General features: G+C 43.8%; 1 protein-coding gene across 4 annotated transcripts in view; it reads right to left on the bottom strand.

Annotated features, from left to right (window-relative positions):
- LOC119187233 (uncharacterized) overlaps positions 1-15,923 on the bottom strand; it is a 43,442-nt gene extending 27,519 nt beyond the window's left edge. Inside the window, exons 1-5 of one of the 4 annotated variants that reach the window (XR_012886951.1) lie at positions 15,500-15,923; positions 14,306-14,620; positions 12,972-13,048; positions 12,767-12,836; positions 9,373-9,451 (exon numbers count right to left, since the gene is read on the bottom strand). Coding sequence is in view for 2 of the 4 variants with exons in the window: in XM_075877567.1 (XP_075733682.1) it covers positions 9,428-9,451; positions 12,767-12,836; positions 12,972-13,048; positions 15,500-15,550 (222 nt within the window). In the remaining 2 variants the exon portion in view is untranslated. Of the gene's footprint in view, positions 1-124; positions 225-9,372; positions 9,452-12,766; positions 12,837-12,971; positions 13,049-14,305; positions 15,131-15,499 lie in introns of those variants that run through there. The other 3 variants (XM_075877567.1, XR_012886950.1, XM_075877566.1) reach the window with 3 other exon arrangements.
- Positions 15,924-22,477: the final 6,554 nt, after the last annotated feature.

The raw sequence follows: 22,477 nt of genomic DNA, 5'->3' as shown, positions 1-22,477 counted from the left end.
TCAAACTTTAACAGCGCCTCTTCAAAACACAGGCAACGATCGCAGAAATCGAGCCACATATGGAGCTGTTCTTGTCTATTTCACGATGATTTCATTGTTTAAGCTTTCAAATGGTGAAAATTACCTGCCATAGTTCCCATATCCTGATACTTGCTTTTTCTCAGTGGCAACACATGTCAGGCTTTTCGAAAGAATGGATGATGACCTATATACCTGGAAGCAGTCTAGAGACATTTTGTGCTATTTAGCGCATGAACTCCAGGCTTGCGCATAATGTGCTACGCCACTAGAGAGTAGCAAGCATCGAGAAACATTCAGAACCCAAGCTTTTTATTATCAGCTGATGGCAAAGGCTTCTCTCAAAAATCGACTTTAAGTTTTTATTTTTTTAATTTATTTTATTGCTACCAGCACTTCCAGTGTGCTTTTGAGTGCTCCTGCTCTCCCAATGAAATTTGCAATTAGAATCATATCCTTCGTACCACTGTAGCATCACCCACTGAGTTAGCTGCGAGGCAGCTAGCTTAGCTTTAACCGCTGCGAAAACTGCTTGCATAGTTTTTTAACTATGCTTAGTATTTCTTGGGATAGTATTTCTTGGGATAACTTCAACGCAAAAATTTGGTCTGTCTGTCTGTCAACCGAAAAGGCTCAAGTGCAACCACATCTACAGTGCCCACCAATATTGCTCAGGTTTCTGCATTCATATTTGTGCGATTGTCGATTAAAAAGCAAATAATATGCCTATCTGAGGCGCCATATCAACACTTAAATATTCTGTGGTGTGTTTATTTATACTAGAAACAACATACATAAGCAATCCTACGAACTGTCGCGTTTATTATGCTGCGCTGACAATTGGACACTCTGCATGAAAAGCCGAGCTTCCTACGTTAAAACGATACGGTGCTGCCACCTACCTTAAGATCTACAAAATATCACCTTTAATATTGTGCGCACATGCTGCACGCTCGCAATAACAGAGGCCGCCTTTTTGTTTTTGAGATTACCGCCAGACGGCTCTCGTGTCTCACGCAGCTCCTCCACAATTCCTATCACCGATTTTCGCACGGAGAACACCAAATAAATGTTGTATTCTATTCACTCTCTCCAGACAATCATCTTTCTACGACATTTACAGTTCAACATGTAAATACGGAGGCAATTTTTCTCTTTCTTTTTTTCAATTCTCGCTTTGGCTTTCATTTCTCTTTGATGAAAATGTCGACTGTACAGGTTTATAAAGCCTGCAGCACGAACGCAGCTCAGCGTAAAATCAGCCGAATTTCAAGCACGGTGTGACATCTGCCAGGCGATGAACTCGCGCAGTTAGTGCACACGTAAACTGATACTCGAAGCTAACACGCACACACGTGGCGTGCGTGCGAGAAAACCGCACATCTTCAAAAGTGACCGTTATTATTCATGTATTAAGTGCCAGCGGCACAGATAAATACCACCCTAATGAAGCAAGAAGAAATAGAAAAAACCAGCAAACCAATGTCAAAGTTTGCTGAAAGTGCACAGATGTTTTTTATACACAATATTGCAGCCTTCCCGATGCATGAATTGCAGGCAGCGAACCTCTGACAATGTGCGCAGTTCAGTTGAAAGAAACCAACAACGCAACGCTAACCGCGGTATGCCTTACATGCAAGCACGAAAATCCAATGAAAGCTACGTATCACAAACACACGAAATCCAAAGACAAAGTTGTTTCCACATACAACCAAAACTAGACTATCACATGGTGAGGATACAGCGAGAGACTGTGGTCGTTTCATGGTTGCCCCAAATTACGTATTGATTCAGGTAGTCGAAACAAACAATTTCAAGCAAAGAATTGCGACAACCAAAATGGAAGGCGAGACAGAGCTAGAAGTCACTGTTTTTTTACCTGCGGTGATCCACAATTGTTTTCTTTCTCTCTCGTACGACTTGCCAGACCCAATAGTTTTACAGATGTCTTGGTACTGTCCGCAGTGTCATGGCACACAACACTTCGGACCTCGGCGACGCTTTTGTGGGGTCGCTTCTGCCATCGCAGAAAGGCAACTTTGAACAGCGAGCGTCTCGTTTCAGCATGCCAATCTCACGGCACAGTGCCAAAGTACCCCGCACCGACTGCAACACGCACACAGCGTGTGCTGCACTTGCTCCTGCTGGGGTGAAACACAGTTAATCGGCTGCGCCTATTACCAATTTCCATACAGCTTGCCGCCACAGCCGCAGCGGGGCGTTGTCGTTGCTTTGCTAACTTGAGCTTTGGACCCTCATTGCTGAGCTGACGCAATATGGCAAGATATTTTTTTTATCCAGTCTCATATCGCTTGTCTAGACAACTGCCGCTAGATAATAACGTCAGCATCATTAGGGATTCTTGCTTCCTCAGTACAACCATTTACGGCAGTTCACTGTGTGCATGTGAGTGCGTGCATGTGCCACCCTGTTTCTTTGTGCGGCACACGCACTCACGTTGATGGGTACACTCACGTTCATACAACTACTCATGAGTATTCTCATGTTTATACTCACGAGTATTTACACTCATGAGTAGTCACTCATGTTCATAATCACTACTCACACTCATGAGTTCTCACTCTCGTTACTCTCGTTGGCTCACACTCACCTTATTCAATTGAGTGTAAGTAAGCGTACTCATGAGTGAGTGTGCAGAGCTATGGAAGTACCCAACATCGGTGCTATCACACAGCGTTGGAGCAGCATTGGCTATGCAGCAGCAGTGCACTAAACTTTCATGCGCCTACGGTCCACTCCAGATTTAATGTTTAAACTAAATATGCAGCAGCACTTCTCAATACCATAAAGATTTCATGGTAGGCAATATTACATAGGTGTAACACAAACTTTGCATATAGAAGCCTTACAAAGTCTCAGCAACGGTGCATTTATGTACCTATGGTGCCTAGTTCACCCAAAAGTAATACTTATATGCCTGCACAACTGGACCAGCATCTGCCAATGATGTAAAGTACACTAGATTGCTACAGAACATTTGCTGATACCTAAAAGATGGAAAGAAAACTTCACTTTCCACAACTGTAACACAGAAAAAGTGCATAAAAAACACAAGTACAGGCGTTTCATTAGCATATTTGGAACAATTGTACAACTTTTGCAGCTTTCCATTTTTTTGACAGTAGACATGTACTTCTATAAGCTGGCTGTTTTCATCCAGTATCTACGGCAGACCAAAAGAGCCACAAAAATTTTAATCCACAATATCTGGGTGCACTTTCATGATACGTTCTTGCTAGATTAGTTTCAAAAGCAAAAACTTCATGCTTGAAAGTGCATGCATTTCAGTACTGAAGTACACAGAGTAATGCCAACACAGTTACTGAAAAGTCACTACGAGATGCGAGTAACTGTGAGCCTATGTGTTGTTGCCATATTGGTTTAATTAAACCAGCAGAATCTCGGGTGTGACCGCTCGTGCCTTCTAGTACCCCAATTCTTCGCTACGCAGGCACGCAACCGCACTCAATAGAGACAAAACCAGCAATTTCGCTATGGGCGTTTCGACGATTAAAAGAACAGCGTAACGAGTCTGTCACAACATCACACATACGATGAATGCTCGTCCAGATTCTCCTTCAAGAAGTGAAAGCCACTAGCACAATTCTAGCGCTTCGCGTGCAAAATGAAGCGCTGCTTCACGCATTTTCCGCACTTTATAAAGCATGACACCCTACAAAACACCAACCTCTTGTATCTGAGTTGTGCTCGGGTTATGTAGCCACGTCTGCAGTTGAGCGAAGGCGACCGACATATCGCTTTGCTTGATGGTTGCTGGAAACTAATTTATATATGGAGTGTAATGTCTCGAACCCATTATACCAGCACGATTATGAGAGCGGAGCCCTCCGCTGCGTAGCGGAGGGCTCCGGGAATTTCGACCACCTGAGGTTCTTTAATGTGCACCCAAAATTGAGCACACGGAATTTGATCTTGCGACCTGCGGGTCAGCAGTCGAGTACCTTGGCCACTAGACCACAGCGGCGCGGCTGTTGGAAAGGGAGCACGTGGAGGTATTTTGCTATTATTGTACAGACAGAGTCCAAAAATGGAAAAGATTACAACCTGCCTACATCGACGATACAGCAAAGCCAAACAATGGTTTGGCTTCGCTAGTACATATGTATGGTATGCAGTGCGCACAAAAAAGTAATAAGTTAGAAGAGATGCCTGCCCTACTAGACGAGCAACATCCAGTGATGTTAAGGAGACTAGGTTCTTGTAGAAAATTCTCAGATAACAAAACAGTGGAAAGAAATCTATACACAGGTGTAAGACATAGAAAGAGTTCAGTGAAAAATTTGCCACGTATCTGCATGCTTCACTGCAAATGTCATCTAAATATGATGGTGTTCTGCCGGCCGTACGACAAGAGTGCTGGTCTCAACCACGGCCACCCGTGATGCTTGAGAATGCGCGTCCTGATGCCCCAAAGTCTGGTTAACCTCCCTGCCTCTTCCCCATTTAATTCTCTCTCTGTCTCTCCTCTATGTCAAATCGGCCGCATCGAGCTGCCATTGATGAAATAGAGGGGGCGCTGCACGATATAGACGCCATCTGGCATTAATGTCATGAATCAAGAGCTTGGGCCAAATCCAGGGCAATTGGCAGGTGGCAGCACCATATAGCATCATGTTTTCAGCGCAATCACTTTTACGTGCATAGCATGCCATTTGCATGCTCTGAGTGAGAGAACTAGGGTCTTTAGAATTACAGTCATAAAGGAACATTCAACGTGATACTTATGTATTAAGATTGCAACAGTAATGTATGTGTAATGTTTGCTTTTTGATGGTCAATATTCACAAGTATGAACACAGCTACCAGACTAAGATGCAGGGTGCTTCTGGCGACAATTTCCCCAAGACACAAGGCCTGGGATGGTTGGGTGGGTCAGCTTTGTCCCACCACAACAGTGAAGGAAAATGGTAATGTGTCCTGTGTCGTATCGCACTGCTTAGCGCACTCAGGCCAGTGGGCCTTTGGCGCACATCTCCTGTACCGCAGCAGGAGGGGGATGGCAGCCCGCACTTAGGGTGCCGGGTGCTGGAGGGTACATGAACAATCCTGTAAGTCCACTTTGTTGCCCCTTCACTGCAGCCACCAACCCTCCAATTTCAGGTCAGCAGCGTGAGCCCCCCCCCAGCCGCTCGAGTATCTCGGGACACCCTCACGTTGCCCATGACGCACCACATGGAGGTGGACGGGGCTCAGTGGCTCGAAAGGTCCCGGCTCTTACTGGGCTGGATTACATGGTCACGCGACAACCCACACAGTCACGGCACCTTTGAGCCACGAATGGATTTCAATCATCCCCGAACCAGCAGTGAGGTTCAAAAACCCGTGCCACGACCTCCTGATTGGCTGGATTACAGGGGCTTGCAAATTTTCCCGGCTATAGCGGCACGTCAACAAAACCTCTCACAAGGAAAGCCATCCCATGCTGAGGCCTCCTAGAAGTTGAGTTACAGGTGTTTACCAAATCACCCAGCCAATTCAGCATTAGTCCTACCCCAACTGGCCAAGCAAACCAGTAGGGTAATGGTCGATGTCTTCCTTCGACCCTCGCCGGTTATAATCGGTTCATGACCGGCAGTTCATGCTTAAACTTTAGCTGGAACCAGTCACGGTGGTGTAGAGGCTAAGGCACTCGGCAGCTGACCTGCAGGTTACGGGAGCGACTCCTGGCTGCGGCCGCTGCATTTTGGATAGAGGGAAAATGCTCGAGGTCCGTGTGCTGGGATTTATGTGCATGATGAAGAACCCTGTGAACGAAATTTTCGGAGCCAAACACTTCGGCGTCTCTTATGATCACAAGGTGGTTTCGGGACATTAAACCCCAACAACTATTAGTATAATAAACTTTAGCCGGGTGGCTGAATCCTTTTGCGTGACCTGTTCTTTTTTTCCTGTGTGTTTCTTTCGGTCTCATCATTTTTTCGCGCAGTTTCGCAAAGATGAAGTCGTACCAACAAGCTTGAACCCATTCACTTTTAAATGCGAAGCATTTTTTAGCGAACTTCGGCGACTTTAACCGTATGTATGTATGTATGTATGTATGTATGTATGTATGTATGTATGTATGTATGTATGTATGTATCTATCCATCCGCCTACGACTTTTAGCTATCCTGGCCGTTTGGATAATGGTATTGATACCAAACTTCTTATGGCATAACATGACTGTATGTAGAGCATATTCGACTAGCCATAACATGAAAATCATGATATGTATTTCATGAAAGTCATGATTTACGTTTCATGGTCTTGCTGCTCTTGCGGTGGTCTCGTTGACATGACATGTTGCAAAACTGGTATGGTATGACATGATTGCATGGAGAACACAAGCGGCAGACCCTTACGTGGAAATCATGACATGCATGTAAGTCATGAGTCATGACTACACGCCACGCTCATGATGCACTCGCAGCCGTCTCGCTAGCTTCACATATACCAAAATCGGCATTACGTGATGCGAATGGATGACGAACGTATGTGACTCGTGCAAACATGATAATCATGAGATGCGTGTCATGTGACATTATGACTACAAGCCACACTCGTGATGCCCTCGCAGCCATTTCGCTAGCGTCACATACACCAAATTTGGTATTACGGGACGTGAATGGACGACAAAGAGATGTGATTGGTGCAAGCATGATAATCATGTGATGAGTGTCATGTAACAAACATGACTACGTGCTACGTTCATGATGCGCTCGCGGCCGTCTCGCTAGCTTCACATGTACCAAACTCAGTATTACGTGACGCGAACGGATGACATATGTAAATGACATGTCCGAGCATGGTAATCATGACATGCGTGTCATGTAACAACATGACTACATGCCGCACTCATGATGCGCTCGGGGCCGTATCGATAGATTCATATATACAGAATTTGGTATTACATCACGTGAATGGATGACGAAGGTATGTGACTGGTGCAAACATAATAATCATGACATGCGTGTCATGTAAGATCATGACTACATGCCACACTCAAGGAGCCAATACACTTAGACATGACCCGGTGCGCGTGTGTTCCAGCGTTCGTTTCATCACGTCATGCCGGCGGTGCCACGCCAGGCGCCGATCTGGCTGGCATATACTCGCAGGCACGCGCCGCACTGGGTTGCTTTGACGCATGCATGTTTAAGCACGCCCAGCGTCCCTTTGTCACAAAGCTAGGCAGACGCGGTACATTTTAGGTAGCGTGGTTGGTGTGAAATGCAGCATGTCGTGTTTCACACCGGTTGCCGCCAGGCTGTGCCGACAGACGCTGGTTGCGTCTGGCATCAGACTATAGAGTGTTCGTGTTTTGCTAGCGTAAAGCATTGCTGCGCCCAGCGTGCGCTCGTCAACGCTACATCACAGTATATTGGGCCCTTCATGATGCTCTCCCCGCCGTTTCTCTAGCTTCACATATGCCAAGTTTGGTATTACGGGACGCGAATGGATGACGAAAGTATGTGACTGGTGCAAACATCATAATCATGAGACTCGTCTCATGTAACAACATGACCTCATGCCACACTCATGATGCGCTTGCGGTCGTTTCTCTAGTTTCACTTATACCGAATTGGTATGGCATGACGTCAATAGACGGCGCAGTTAGATAAAATGTCCGAACATGATAATCATGATATTCGTGTCATGTAAAACATGACTATATGCTACGCTCATGATGTGCTCATAGCACTCTCGCGGCCGTTTCGCTAGCTCCACATACAACAAATTAGGTATCAGGTGGCATGAATAGATGATGAAGGTAAATGACACGTCCAAACATAGTAATTATGACATGGAAATTATGTATGGCATAATTTACCTGTGCCTCGGAACATTGTTCTGATTTTAAACTGACATATAAACCTTTCTCATTCGTGCTTTGCACATCATCGATTCCCACTGTACGTGGGATCTGCCAATTTTTTAAAGACAGACCACTAATATTTCTGCGTTAAAGCACCCCAAGAAATACTGGAGTATTTACAATAGAAGTGCAGGAGTTGCTTTGGCACATTGGACACATTCGAAGCACGAAAGCATTCGATGAAAATCCGTATTCACTGCTCAGGTTCCTTCTTTTTCTCTTTGTTGTGACAGTTAACAATACCTTCTATAAGTTGGCTATTTTGAACCAGCATTCACGGTCAACAAAAGAAAGGGAAGCAAAAATTTTAATGCACAGAATCTGGGCGTATTTCTCTATGAAACGTTCATGCTAGATTGGTTTCAAATGTCAAAAGCTTCACTCTGAATAGCACATGCGTTTGAGTACTGAATTTACTTACTAAACCCACACAGAGCAACATTTGCACAGTTACCGAAAAGAAGCAAAATGTGAAGCTTGCCAGCATAGATGTTGCCATATCTGTTAAAACCAACGGAACCCCAGGCGCATAGGCGTGCGCAGAGTTCCCCTTCCGAGGAGGGGGGTGGGGGCACAAAGCTTTGTCGCAGTTTTCTCCCCCTCCTTATTACGTCAATAGAACAATTTTGAATGGCGTATTCAAAACTTTGCATACACTATCTATTGCAGTCGTTGCCACTGCGCATGCCTCATAACGCTAACCACCGTTAGGGTTTGTGGTCCACCCGCCAGAAATACGAATAGCGTGCGGCCCGCAAGGCCTGCACAGCCCCTTAGCGATGAGTGAGTGTGTGTTAGCATTTGCGGGAGCAAACGGTATTTGAAAAGACATATGGCACCAAAACGCAAAAGCTGCGCCCGCTAACTTAGGGGCTGAATTTGAGTCCCCTCCCCACCCCTCTCTCTGTGCGCACACCTATGATCAGGTGTGACAGATTGCCTTCAAGCACAGTAATTCATTGCTAGGAACACAGGCAACCACACTCACTAGAGAAAAAACAAAGAGTTGTGCAATGCTCTTTTGGAAGTTTAAAAGAACCGTGTAACGCGTCGGTCAAAATATCCCGCATATATAATAGATACTTGTGAAATTTTCAGGCAAACATGCAGTTGCCTTTGAAGATGTGTGCAAAGTGAAGCACTGCTTAACGTATTTTCCGCACTGTACAGAGCTCATGACCATACAATAGACTGACCTTTTGTATCTGAGCTGGGCTCGAGCTATGTTGCCTTTTCTGCTGTTGAGCAAGTGCATCAGACATGTCACTAAGCTTGATGAGTTTTCGAGACAGGGTACGTGAAGGTATTTAGCTCAGCGGCACTTATTAATGTACAGGCAGAGCGCGAAAATGTAAAAATTACGACCTGCCTACATCAGCGGTACAGCGAAGCCAAACAATGGTGTGACTTCGCAGGTAGATATGTATGGTACACAGTGTGCCCAAAAGTAATACTTACAAGAGATGCCTGCCCTACAAGACCAGCGACGTCCAGGGATGTCTGGGAGAGTAGGTTACGCAGGATATTTCTCTGGTGGCTAATCAGTGAAAAAAAAAAAAAAAAAAAACTACTTTACAAAGCTGTGACACAGAGAAAGAGTGCATTAAAACATTGGCCACATATTTGCATGCTTCACTGCAAATGTAATCTAAATATAATGGTCTTCTGCCGGCCATACTACACGAGTCCTGCCCCCCCCCCCACGGCCACCTGCGGTGCCTCTAACAGCACCTTCTCTATGTTGGATCTGCCACATCTAGCTGTCGTTGATAAAGTAGAGGAGGCACTGTGTGAGATATGGATGCCATCTGGCCTTAATGTCAGAAAACAAGAGCTAGTCCCAAACCCCAGACGACTGGCAGGTGGCAGCACCATATAGCATAGTGTTTTCAGTGCAACCGCTTTTTCCTGCATAGCATGCCATTTCAAGAGCAGCATAATAGAACTAGGGTCTTTAGAATTAAGTATTTATAAAGAAACATTCCACCTAATATTTACATATGGGCAACTTGAGGGCGGCTTGTATTGGCTACACCACTGCTGCAAAGCTCGAAACTTCTTTTAACTTATCCAAAAAGTGAGCCCAGGTCCACAGATAAAGTTGTTTCACCTGAAATATTTGACTAAAAGATTTTGTACAAAATTCATAAAAAATTGATGAGGATTAAAAAAAATCGTTACTATGAAATGTTCGTTAAACCGACGTTCATACAACTGAGAGTTCATACTGCTTTAATCATAGAAACAATCGACAGTCTCACTGTGTTCATCTGGGCAGCCTGCAAAATATAATACTCTATGACTGCACTCATGCACTACCAGATTGCAACCCTCCAAACTACGCTTCGATCGAAACAACCATGGTTGCAGACTGTGAAGAAATTGGCGGCTGCAGCACGACACCATCTTTACGTCGGCACATGGTGAGGAAGAGCCTTCATCCCTGATAAGCAATAAGATAGTGATCCACAAACATGGTCGTTTTACGTTTTTTTGAAACATGGTTGAGAGGCTTAAAATATGTCAGCAGATGAGTGCAGTCACATGGCTATTTCACATTTCACCAACTCTTATCAACACCGACAAAAAAAAAAAAAAAAAAAAAAAAAAAAAAAAAAAAAAAAAAAAAAACCATGCAGCATGCATGCTGCCACGAAAAATTGAATTAGTGATTTTGAAATGTCCACTACAATGTAGCGAAACACACTTGGGCCTAATATTAAAATTTTGCATCATCAATCAATTAAGCGCAATATAAAATATTGCAACTAGTGCCATATAACTGCTGATGCGATAGTTTCCGACAGCTGTGGTAAAACAGTTTTTTTAGTTCCTTGGTTGCTATTCCGTGAAACAGCCTGTATATAATTAGACATCATTTTATCATACGGGATGGTCATGGAAAGTTCTTAGATTGCTTTGATGACTCTGCAAAGGTTCCGCAGTTTATGTATGAAACTGCATTAGCCTCCCCACATTTCAGTGAAAACTGCAACAGGGTTTGTGGAGGCATTTGAGATTCCTGTGTAAAACTGCAGCATGTTTAACGTGTTACTTGTGTATATTCCCTCTTCCAAATTTACAAGCAAACATTTTCTGAACACAGGTTATGACTATTCAGTACAGTAAAACCATTTGAGTGTACTCATACCAGATATGGTAAAATTACTCCGAAAAAGTAATGCGGGTGCATTATGAGTTATTTTTTTTTTTTGGAAATGAATAATATGACAATCAACATCTGACCAAAAGTAATGACATTACATTACCATCACTTTATAAAATCAAAACTTACTCTGAAATTACCAAGAGTTTGTCATTCCCACACAACTCATGTACACTTTACATCACTTATAGGTTGAAGTCATGGAAATTTTTGTTCAGGTTTCTGTGCTTTAAGTTTGGTACTAATAATAATTGATCTGATACATTTCTTTTTTTGTGTGTGTCGATTCGGCCTTAAGGGAAGCAGATATGCTATATTTAGTAAAAGATATTCGGGCGAGAAACAAGTCATTTTCTTGGAATTTACTGATTACATTAGTACATAAAGTAAAACTGCACATAATTACTGCAACTTCGTGCCTGCCAAGCCTGATTCATGTACAGCGAACTGCCTTGCATTTCGGAAGTTTACGTTTGCCTTGAAAATTTACAAACACTGCTTTAAAAGCAATGGAACACACTCGTGTGGCTTTATACCCAGCATAAAACCACAACATAGCCATAGCAAGAACTGGTTAAAAAATAATGCATAGACTTTGTGGAGACTCTCAGTGCCAAACCAAATAAACAAACAAACAAAGGAAAAGTTAAGCAGATGTTAAAACTATGTCCTGATACTTCGTGTCTCAGCCAAGAATATGGGTAGAAATGTGTAGTGGTACAATGAAATGAAGCTTAAAGGGGTACAGATGCCGATTTTCGTAGTAGAGTATACTTTCCTATATAAACTTCCTCTATACAAGGATGGTTCTGAGCAAGTGCTCAGCTTAGTAAATGCTGATATTTTAATCTATAAGTGAATTTTTGCACCGCACAAAAAGGAGAACTAGGTTGTATCAGGTTACAACTAATTATAGTGACTTCATGGATCAGCATGGCTAGTTGAGATGACATCTGGTAAAAGAACTTTCAAAATGACTGCGTTTGTGTTGCCAATTGAGCCACAAAGCAATGTGGATGTAGAAACCTGATGATCTCTTGCACAGGCTCATGAGGAGAGGCTCAAACAGTCTTGCGACGTCTGGATACAATGAGAACCAAAACTAGCATTTAAAAACACAAATTTTTTAGGGCTTACTCTGCCTTAGCAAAACTTTTCCAGAACTCTTCAGGGCACTGCCTTTCATTGACACAAATTGAGGACAGCAGAAAAATTTTTGTGTCAGTATCCCTTTTGACTTTTAGCTTGAAACTACCAGCTTTCAGCTGCCTGATAGACCGAGCATGCTGCTGAGTCCAGGGAATCTAAGCCACGATTTGAGGCTACGAAATATTCCAGCCTATTATTTAGAATTAAATTTCATTTTCAAGGACACATACATTTGCTAAAACTAAACACCTCACCCTTTTTCTACCAGAGATTTTGCACTGCAAAACATTCTAGAAATGGTAGTACCCAAAATCAGTGCTGTCATGGAACATTTTAACAGCATTGCCTATGCAGCAGCAGTGCACCGAGTTTTTGTGAGCAGACATTCCACAGCAGATTTACTGCTGTTTAAATGCATTATGCAGCAGCATTCTTCTGTAACATAAACGATTCTACATGGGGTAATATTACAAAGGCATAACATTTAATCACATTTGCATAAGGAAGAGAAACAAAATGCCCAAAAGTAATACTTACAATTGTCCTTTTACATGATCTTCCTAAATTTGCCAAGACGACTAAATTTCTGTAGAAAAGCGCTTTATACCTAAAAGGTGGAAAGAAAATTACCTTTTACACAACTGTAACACCAGAAAAGAGTGCATTTAAAACAAGTACAGGAGTTGCTTTGGCAAACTCGACACATTTGAAACAAAATCATCAGCTGCAAATCCATACTCACCTCGAACACTTCAAAGCGTCCCCTTCGTTTTGACAGCGAATAATAGCTTTTATAAATCGGGCGTTTTCATCGAGCATCTATGGTGAACCAAAAGAGCCACAGAAATTTTAATGCACACAATCTGGGCGCACTTTTTCATGATACGTTCTAGCTAGATTGGTTTCAAATGTAAAAAACTTTACGCGTGACAGCGCATGCGTTTCAGTACTGAATTCCTTTACTAAAACAGGCACAGAGCAACCCTAGCACAGTTACTGAAAAGTCCCGAAAGATGAGTAATTGCGAGCCCATGTTGTTGCCATACTGTTTTAATGACCCCCGAATGCAGAGACGTTACTTGGCTCGCGCCTTCGAGTTGACTTGAGTAAGTCAGCGTGAAGCAAGCAGCGGACTTCAAAACACCCTAGTCAGCCTTCATGTTTCATAGGTGCTCAGGCTGTCTTGCTTGGTGAAGTCAAGTACGAGCTTCAAAGCAGAAACACCTTGCTCGCCTGCTAACGAGGTTATTAATGAAGTTGTTCGTGTAAGGCCCGTGTTACAGAAAAAAAAAAAAGACCATACATTTTAGAATAACTATAAAAACGAAGGGCCACACACATATTTTTGCCATTTTACGACTAACGAGCGGCACGTGGTGCCTGCCGCTACAGCGATGCGCAGTGTTGCTACTGTAAAGCGTCCGTTGCCCGCTGGTTTTATTGGCCACCCAAATGCGGCCCATTTCTCCGCGCTTGCTTGTTTGGAGGCGAAACAAGCATCGCATTGGATTCTTTCGTAGTTTTTTTTTTTCTCAATCGAACGCCACGGCGTGTATTTGTGCTGACCTGGCTCACGAGGTAACGTGATTTTCACAGTATTCGCCTTTCTGTTCGCCTGTGAACATGCTTTTACCAGGCTAGGTCGCAGTTATATATAAAAAAAAAAACAACAACAAGTTTTGGGAACAAAAGTGATTCGTATACTTTTGCAGAGCTTGGTAAACAAGAGAAAAAGAGGGGGTCAGGACATTGCCCTCAGCATAATTTTTTCTCGCGGGGTGTAGCAATGCAATATCTCGCTGCATGATGGTGAAGGAGGAGGTACATGATCAGGAAAACCGTCATAGGGGCACCTCTTTTTTTTTGTGAGTGGAATTTTTCGTAGCTTTGTGCTGCAAGCGATGCCTTTCTGAGTGAGAAACAGTGCCCTAGACGGGACGTAAGGATAGACGAGGCACACAGACAAAGCGCTGAGTCAATTTTGTATCGAAAGAGACGGAAAATGCAGTGTTTTAGAAAAACAGAAACAGCCTTTGCGGTTACGGAACACTTCGCACCGGGGCTATTAATACTCACATGTATTTAGTTGGCAGAACCTATAACACCAGGGAACTCAGCCACTTCATAGAAAGTGCCACCACGTGCGGAAAGCGCACAAGCATCGCGTACAGGTGCTTTGCGATGAGAAGCGTAACTTTTCCGACTGCACGGCACACTGTCGACTACGGAATGCGGACGAGATCCCCGGTGACTGTTTGGAATGTGCCAGCGCTGTAAAACCTGAGAGTCATCAGTAGCTGTAACACTGGAGGCACAGGCTGTCTTCGGTAGTCCCCACTTTCACGGAGCGGCAACATAGCCAGCAGCTCCCGCACGGCGTTCTTCGTGAATCTGTATTGCGCGTGGAATTGTTACACATCGTACAACTACATCGGATTTCCTCGGTCACGTAAAGCGGGTAGAGGAATCTTCGGCTGGCAGTGCGGCTCAGAAAATGCTACGCTTATGGCGAGGCAAGCAAACTCAAAAGCGGCCACCCACCGCGCGACATCCATTCGAGAGGTGGCCATGTTGGAACAACGCATGAAGTCGCTTTCAAGCTAGCCCGGCAGCCGACTTGAAACTTGTCCCGACTTCGACCGAGCCAAGTCGCCTTCAAGTCGTCCGCAAGTTCGAGAACGATTTATGATGACCGGCAAGACTGTCTTGAGTCAAGTAACTTTTCTGCATTCGGGGGTTATTAAATCAGCGGAACCTCAGGTGTGACAGCCCGTGCCTTTTAGTACCAAAGTTCTTTGCTTGGCAGGCACGCAATCGCACTCACTAGAGACAAAACCAGCAATTGCGCTATGGAGTTTTGGACGTTTAAAAGAACCGCATAACGTGTCTGGTTGTCCTTCAAGAAGTGAAAGGCACTAGCATAATTGTAGCACTTCGCGTGGCAAATAGGGAGACTTCGAATACAGTTTGCAAGCGCTGCGGGCATCATACGAATTTTAGAATAGCGTTTCCCCTGCTGCAAACCGCAACGAATGATCGCAACGACACCATAGGCTCGAAACCAGCGCTTGCGGGCGACATCGCCGCACGCAACTTCGGATTTTCTGCGTGCGGTCCACGAACGCGAACGCCGACTCGCGTTGCGACACATGCGCAATGGCAGCGACCGCACTGCAAGGGCTCGCGGTGCGCTTTTCTAAAACTCCCTAATGAGATGCTGCTTAACGTATTTTCCAAGCTTTAAACTTAACACTGCCACAAAATACTGACCTGTTGCGCCACAACTTGGATCGGGTTCTCTTGAGAGGAGTCGGCCGACATGTCACTTGGCTTGAAGGGTGTTGGAGGCAACGCACGTGGGGGTATTTCGCTCGGCGGCACGTAATAATTTACGGAGAGAGCACGAAAATAGAAAAATTACGACCAGATTATATCGGCAGTACAGCGAAGCCAAGCAATGGTTACTATTATTGTTCGGAGAGAGCACGACAACGGAAAAATTACGACCAGCCTACATCGACAGTACAGCGCAGCCGAACAATGGTTAGCAGCGTTGCCAGATAGGAAAGAGACATGTTACCAGCGTTGCCAGATAGGAAAGAGGCAGGTTACTAGCGTTATAGTGCCTAGAATACGCTTACTAGTGTGCCGACCACCGAGCGTTTCCAATGGGAGACGCTGGCACTCCCGATGATGCCTTCCTCCGGAGGTTGCCAGACGGCGACACGCTCCGTGCTATCCGAACGGAAGGACGCACCGCGAGCGCGTGTCATGCACGTCGCTTGCGCTTTGGATGCACTTCCGATGCGCGTTCGTTAACCCAGTCAGTTGCGGTGTAGTTGAGGGGCATTTCTGCTGTTGCGCATAAAGCGCATGCCTCCGCTTGTCTTTGCCGTGCTTCTTTTCTGTGCGCGTTGTACACGCTTGTGTCCCTTCACCAAACCGGGAAGTCGTCGCAGAAAAGGAGGCGCAAGGAGAGCGCCTTTTTTTTTTTTTTAATGCGAAGCATTTCAGCTTCAGTTTATTTAGCAATCTTTTTCAGCAATCATGTTAAAGTACGGTGATTCAATGTTTTCATACAATAGCAATGGTCAACACATCATCATCATCATCAGCCTGACTACGTCCACTGTAGGACAAAGGCCTCTCCCATGTTCCGCCAGTTAACTCGGACCTGTGCTTGCTGCTGCCAATTTATACCCGCAAACTTCTTAATCTCATCTGCCCACCTAACCTTCTGTCTCCCCCTAACCCGCTTGCCTTCTCTGGGAATCCAGTTAGTTACCCTTAACGACCAGCGGTTATCCTGTCTACGCGCTACATGGCCGGCCCATGTCCATTTCTTCTTCTTGATTTCAGCTATGATATCCTTAACCCCCGTTTGTCCCCTAATCCACTCTGCTCTCTTCTTGTCTCTTAAGGTTACACCTACCATTTTTCTTTCCATTGCTCGCTGCGTCGTCCTCAATTTAAGCTGAACCCTCTTTGTAAGTCTCCAGGTTTCTGCTCCGTAGCTAAGTACCGGCAAGATACAGCTGTTATACACCTTCGTCTTGAGGGATAGTGGCAATCTACCTGTCATAATTTGAGAGTGCTTGCCGAATGTGCTCCACCCAACACAACACAAAACAATATGTAAATCAGATTAAAAAGTGAAAAAGATGCAAGGACAGGAATTAAAAGCTGCTAAAAAGCAGCTTGACGGGACTCATGACCCTGAGCTGACCCTGAGCAGAATCTTAGCGAACTTCGGCGACTTTGGGCGTATCATCTATCTATCTATCTATCTATCTATCTATCTATCTATCTATCTATCTATCTATCTATCTATCTATCTATCTATCTATCTATCTATCTATCTATCTATCTATCTATCTATCTATCTATCTATCTATCTATCTATCTATCTATCTATCTATCTATCTATCTATCTATCTATCTATCTATCTATCTATCTATCTATCTATCTATCTATCTATCTATCTATCCATCTATCTATCTATCTATCTATCTATCTATCTATCTATCTATCTATCTATCTATCTATCTATCTATCTATCTATCGATCGATCGATCGATCGATCTCTGCCCAACCGCGGTGGTCTAGTGGCTAAGGTACTCGGCTGCTGACCCGCAGGTTGCGGGATCAAATGCCGGCTGCGGCGGCTGCATTTCCGATAGAGGCCGAAATGTTGTAGGCCCATGTGCTCACATTTGGGGGCACTTTGAAGAACCCCAGGTGGTCGAAATTTACGGAGCCCTCCACTACGGAGTCTCTCATAATCATATGGTGGTTTTATGACGCTAAATCCCACATATCAATCAATCAAGGATATTTTACGAGGTTGTTGTCACTGATGGAAGCGCACTCCTTTCGAGTGGTGATTCCTGGCCTCTGAAAAAGGGGTTGCATCAACATACCAAGTGATATTTTGCTGTGCTGCTAAAGCACTTGTTAGTATATCATGGTGGTCCTACGCCTATAGAAAGCTCGTCACAGTTGGTTTCAGGAACTGCCAATGCCTGTCATCCGCGAAACTCCGGCAACTCGTCAATGGCGATGAAAATGGGGCAGTTTTTCACAAAAGGGTCTGTGAATATAATGGCTTTCGCATTATGTTTATATAGTTATTTATGTATGCAGGAGAGAGTACGAAGCGTAGACACGCTAGCGCTAAATAAATCAGTTCTGTTCTAGCCATGAGGAACACAAGTGTCGACACAACCCCAGTTTAGGGATTGTTCATCGCAAGTTTCCCCTTGTTAGAATTTTTTCATATATAGTTATTAGATATATTTATTCGGTAATAAATATAGTTATTCAGTACTTGGAATCGTGCGTGCCACCGGACACTTCATTCGAAAGAGTCCAAGAGATCCATCAGCCGAATTCCGTAGAATCACAGCAAAACTAAGCTTAAGTTCATATTTAGCCAAACGGGTTGACCGATGGAGTAGCCATGTCGCGGAACCACACCAAACCCATATCCACCCTTCCCGATTTTTTGTCTCGCTATGGCATACTAAACGAAAAAGGCCCATATAAAAAATCTGCACGCTCCCCCCCCCCCCCCCCAAAAAAAAATAAATCTGCCTGCTCCCTTGCGGCTGACGTGTCAATGACGGCTTAGATCAAGTTCATTTGATGAAACCGGAACAAGGTTATAATGGTAGTTAAAAATTAGGGGACCCTACAGCTTCGCCTATAGGGTTTCAATGCGATGGCGATCTTCTGTGCCTATAGTGCGTACTTCAAACACTCAATGCATGAAAGCTTTTCGAATCAGCTAAGCACCCTTTATATATTTCCTTAAGGAAAAAAAGCACAGTAACGTGTGTGCGTTTTTTGTAGTGGGTTACCGGCTTTAAACCACGAGGTAATTGTGATAATTACATGTTCTGACGCCTGATTTCCATGTGCGCTTGCACCACACATTATTACTGCAATATTTCATGTTGCATTGTGAAGCAAGTATACAGGACGCGTGTGTTTGTAAAACATGTGTCGCTTTCACTGCATTTTAAAGCAGAGGAAGCTATTTTCAATGTATTCACAAGCATACGCTTGGCCGTGTGCTAGAACATCCGCTTGACACTGAAACGACGCGGGTTCTGTTTTCGCTGGGACCCAAACGGCCCGGGTTCGATTACCACTCTGATCCAGGATTTTTTGTTATTTGTTTTATTTGCATCGTTATCGATATTTCGGTGACGCATATTGTAATTTATTGCTCCTAAGCAATGACGCCGAATGCAATGCTGGAATTTCTGCGAAACGAGCTCTTTAACGGTGTTGTGTTAAAATGGGTGTTGATAGATATAAAACAGAATGGTGAAGCATTTTACACGGGTTAGTTTATTGATTTTTTTACTAATCTGAAAGCACGGAGCCCTTAATGACAACATATGACACATCGAAGACGAACGCTGTTGTTGTACTCGGTATTCCAGCCCCAAAGCACGCCGTTAAATAAAAGTCGCATTTTATATTCATAAATGTCCATGACGCACTTCTTCGTTTTGTGATTTGATATGGTGTTTCGAGAGTGTCAATATATCCATTCACACCGCGGCAGAAGGAGATGAAAAGCGGGCGCTACTGATGCATTGTCGGAAATTAGTCGCTCTTGCGATCACCCTGAAGGAACTTACACTAATACTTTAATTTACCTATATCCATGCCCATGACGGAATTTGAAAGATTTACTGCAGGTATAAAAGCAGCCTTTCTACTAATTAGAGCCTAGTTACAGACGATTCGTTTGAATAATAGACATGTGAAGCGTGTGTGTTCAGGTTCAGCCAGCTGCCTCGGCGAACAGGCTCACTTCGCTTCCGCCTTTCCTGTACTCAGCGAGGGTACCAAATAAAGGCAATTGCATATGCGAACGTAGGACAGAAAACATATGATAACATTAATGACAAAAACGAACGACCTACGGCGACTTTGACTGTTAGACAACGGTGGCAGTAACTGTGTACATACAAGTAGATTTGCCGCTTTGAAGAATCAGAAATGGCGCATTGCTTTGATGTACTCCTCACTAGCCAATATTGGTGGGGGTGTTTGCACTTTTTTCGAAATTTTAAAGTTTTGTATGTGTAGACACGAACATAGACAAATGAACGCACGAGCATAAATGAGATTTGTACAAATATCCTCCCCCTTCCCTCTGGTGGAAGTCGGTTGTGGCGCGGACCATGCGCGCGGGACAGATGGCGAAACGGCAGGCAAGCAGACGCGACAAAGCGTGGCTGCACGTAGCATGCCGACCGCGAAATCTTCCATCGGCTGCTGGCTTGCGTTCCCTTCTTTGAATTTTCGGCACTCGTCTCTTTTCTATATATATATATATATATATATATATATATATATATATATATATATATATATATATATATATATATATATATATATATATATATATATATATATATATATATATATATATATATATATATATATAAAAATGTTGTCTCAGGCTGATAACATGCCATTCTTGAGTCGCGGAAGCGCGTCGATAATACAATCGAGATGCATGCAAGATTTCAGGACTATTTTACCGAGGCGAAACAACACCCTTTGAACACGTTCTTTTTTCAGTACACTCTGCTTTCCCGATCAGCACAATATTATCTGAGGTTTTACGTTCCCAAGCCACGAGATGATTATGAAATACGGGAAGGCTCCAGAGGTTGTGACGAACTGCACGGTCTTCTTTGCCGGCCACAGACATCGCACAGTTCAGAGCCCATTTCGCCTCCATCGAAATGTGACCACCCCGGCCGGTATCAAACCCGCGCCCTCTGAAGCCGAACTCCGTAATCACTGCTCTGATTCGGCTAACTCCTGATTAGCATATTTCCATCGGAAATATTAACCGATGGCACACATATAGTTTCGTTGCCGCAATGCCGCTTAATTTACGCCGTTCAAAAAGTTCAGGCATGACCACATACATGTCGTCATGCCTAACAGGTACCCATGTCAGGTACCCATGTCACACTATACCCAGAACAGGTACCCATGTCAGCACTATACAACAGAGTGAAGGAAAGCAACGAAAAAGAAAATTCAACGCTATCAAGCGCTTTTCGCAATATTGTTCTGCCTGTAGATTCAATGAGCCAAGTGTTCGATGGTCACTACCCTGCCCTCCGCACAGTGTTCATGAGCCAAACCAAATAATGGTTCATCAGCTGAAGAACAGATCAAGCGCGCATTGCTTGTTTGCCTCAAGTTTACAACCGATGTTTCGATGCTCGTTGATTGCTGAAAAGAAAAAAGAGAAAAAAAGAACGCCGGCTCTGCATCGCGTTCTGCCTACGGTCTCGCATCACATTCGCACGAGGCGGCCTCTTTTTCGTCGGTGTTTTTTTTCCTTCTTTTTATTATATCGGTACCATATTGCCATCGTTGAACGTCCATCTTTGTCACCGATAGCCTGTTCAAGCAACCTTCTTTTGTGACCAGTATTGGATAATTCCTTGAACCTACACTTGAGGACACTAAAAACGCAGCGCGTTGGGTGGCAGTGATGTGATGATTTTTTCATTTCGCGAACTTTAAAACGAGGCTGTAGAAAATTAAGCAGTGGAGTTGTCTTACCGCAGAATGAAAATTTTATTACTTCTGCATAAGCGCTACAAATTTCAGATTGAAGATTTTTCTCTAGAGCCACTATTACAATGTTCATTAAGCAATATTTGTGAATGGTCAAGCTTGACAGACTGGAAAAAAAGTATTCTGACATGCTCTATATGGCTCAGAAGCATACTGCACTAATTTGAGACGATTAGTGTTTATGTATAAATTTTTTTCATTACTTGACGATTTTTGGCTAAAAGACCTTGTTGAGGTGGAAAGATGCAAACTATAGGGAGCAGTGCTCCGCACTCACACTCTATGCGAATTAAAAACAAGTTATAGGCGCGTGGTGGACTCAACACTACAATGCGAATCACAATGGCACAAACAAATATATCCCGTTAGACAAGAAACCGCGCCTCAGTCCAGCGTGATACTGCGAGACATAGCACTTATCAGATTCATTAGCGATGTGCAAAGCATACATAGCAAAGGATTGCACTCTGCAAAAAAAATCAGACAAAAACTACAACAAAAAACACTCTTGTGATAGAATAATTGCCCACACAAACAGAGGTAGTCTGTGGCAGCATGGAACTATGCATGCGCTGCATACTATAATGATATTCTAGAAAGCGTTGCTATAATATGCAGGCACGCTGGAACGTTTTCGTTTAGGCCCCTAGAAACCGCTTTCAACTTGTGAAAAGCGTGCTTAAATTGTGAAGTGAATCTCACTTTCAATATCGCCCCCCTAATTGATTCTAATGTATGCTCGGTGGAGAGAACGTGTCTACATATCGGCTAATGAAGTACACATTGCAGATACGCGTTGTGATTATTGCCCCGGCACCAAAACGCATTGTTGGTTTGACGGATATACAGCTGCTCGAAAATGGAGCACTCAAGCATAAAAATGACATTATCTGGCTCATAAGAAAGATCACTACGAATTTTCAAGCTGAAATACTTGGCAGTGCTTTTAGCCGCAGTGGTATACTCATCTGATTGCATGCCTTCCGTAAAAAGTTTGAAACAATAATGGCGATCAGTGCGTTTAATATAATTCATAATACGAGCTTTAGAGGAAGTAAGAATGTCCTGCTAATTCATGCAACGCCGATACATGGCACGGGGTAGCTCTGGAAAAACTTTCTTTG

This window comes from Rhipicephalus microplus, chromosome X (assembly GCF_043290135.1).
Source record: "Rhipicephalus microplus isolate Deutch F79 chromosome X, USDA_Rmic, whole genome shotgun sequence".
Classification (NCBI taxonomy): domain Eukaryota; kingdom Metazoa; phylum Arthropoda; class Arachnida; order Ixodida; family Ixodidae; genus Rhipicephalus; species Rhipicephalus microplus.
This window is presented reverse-complemented; position numbering and strand designations above follow the sequence as displayed.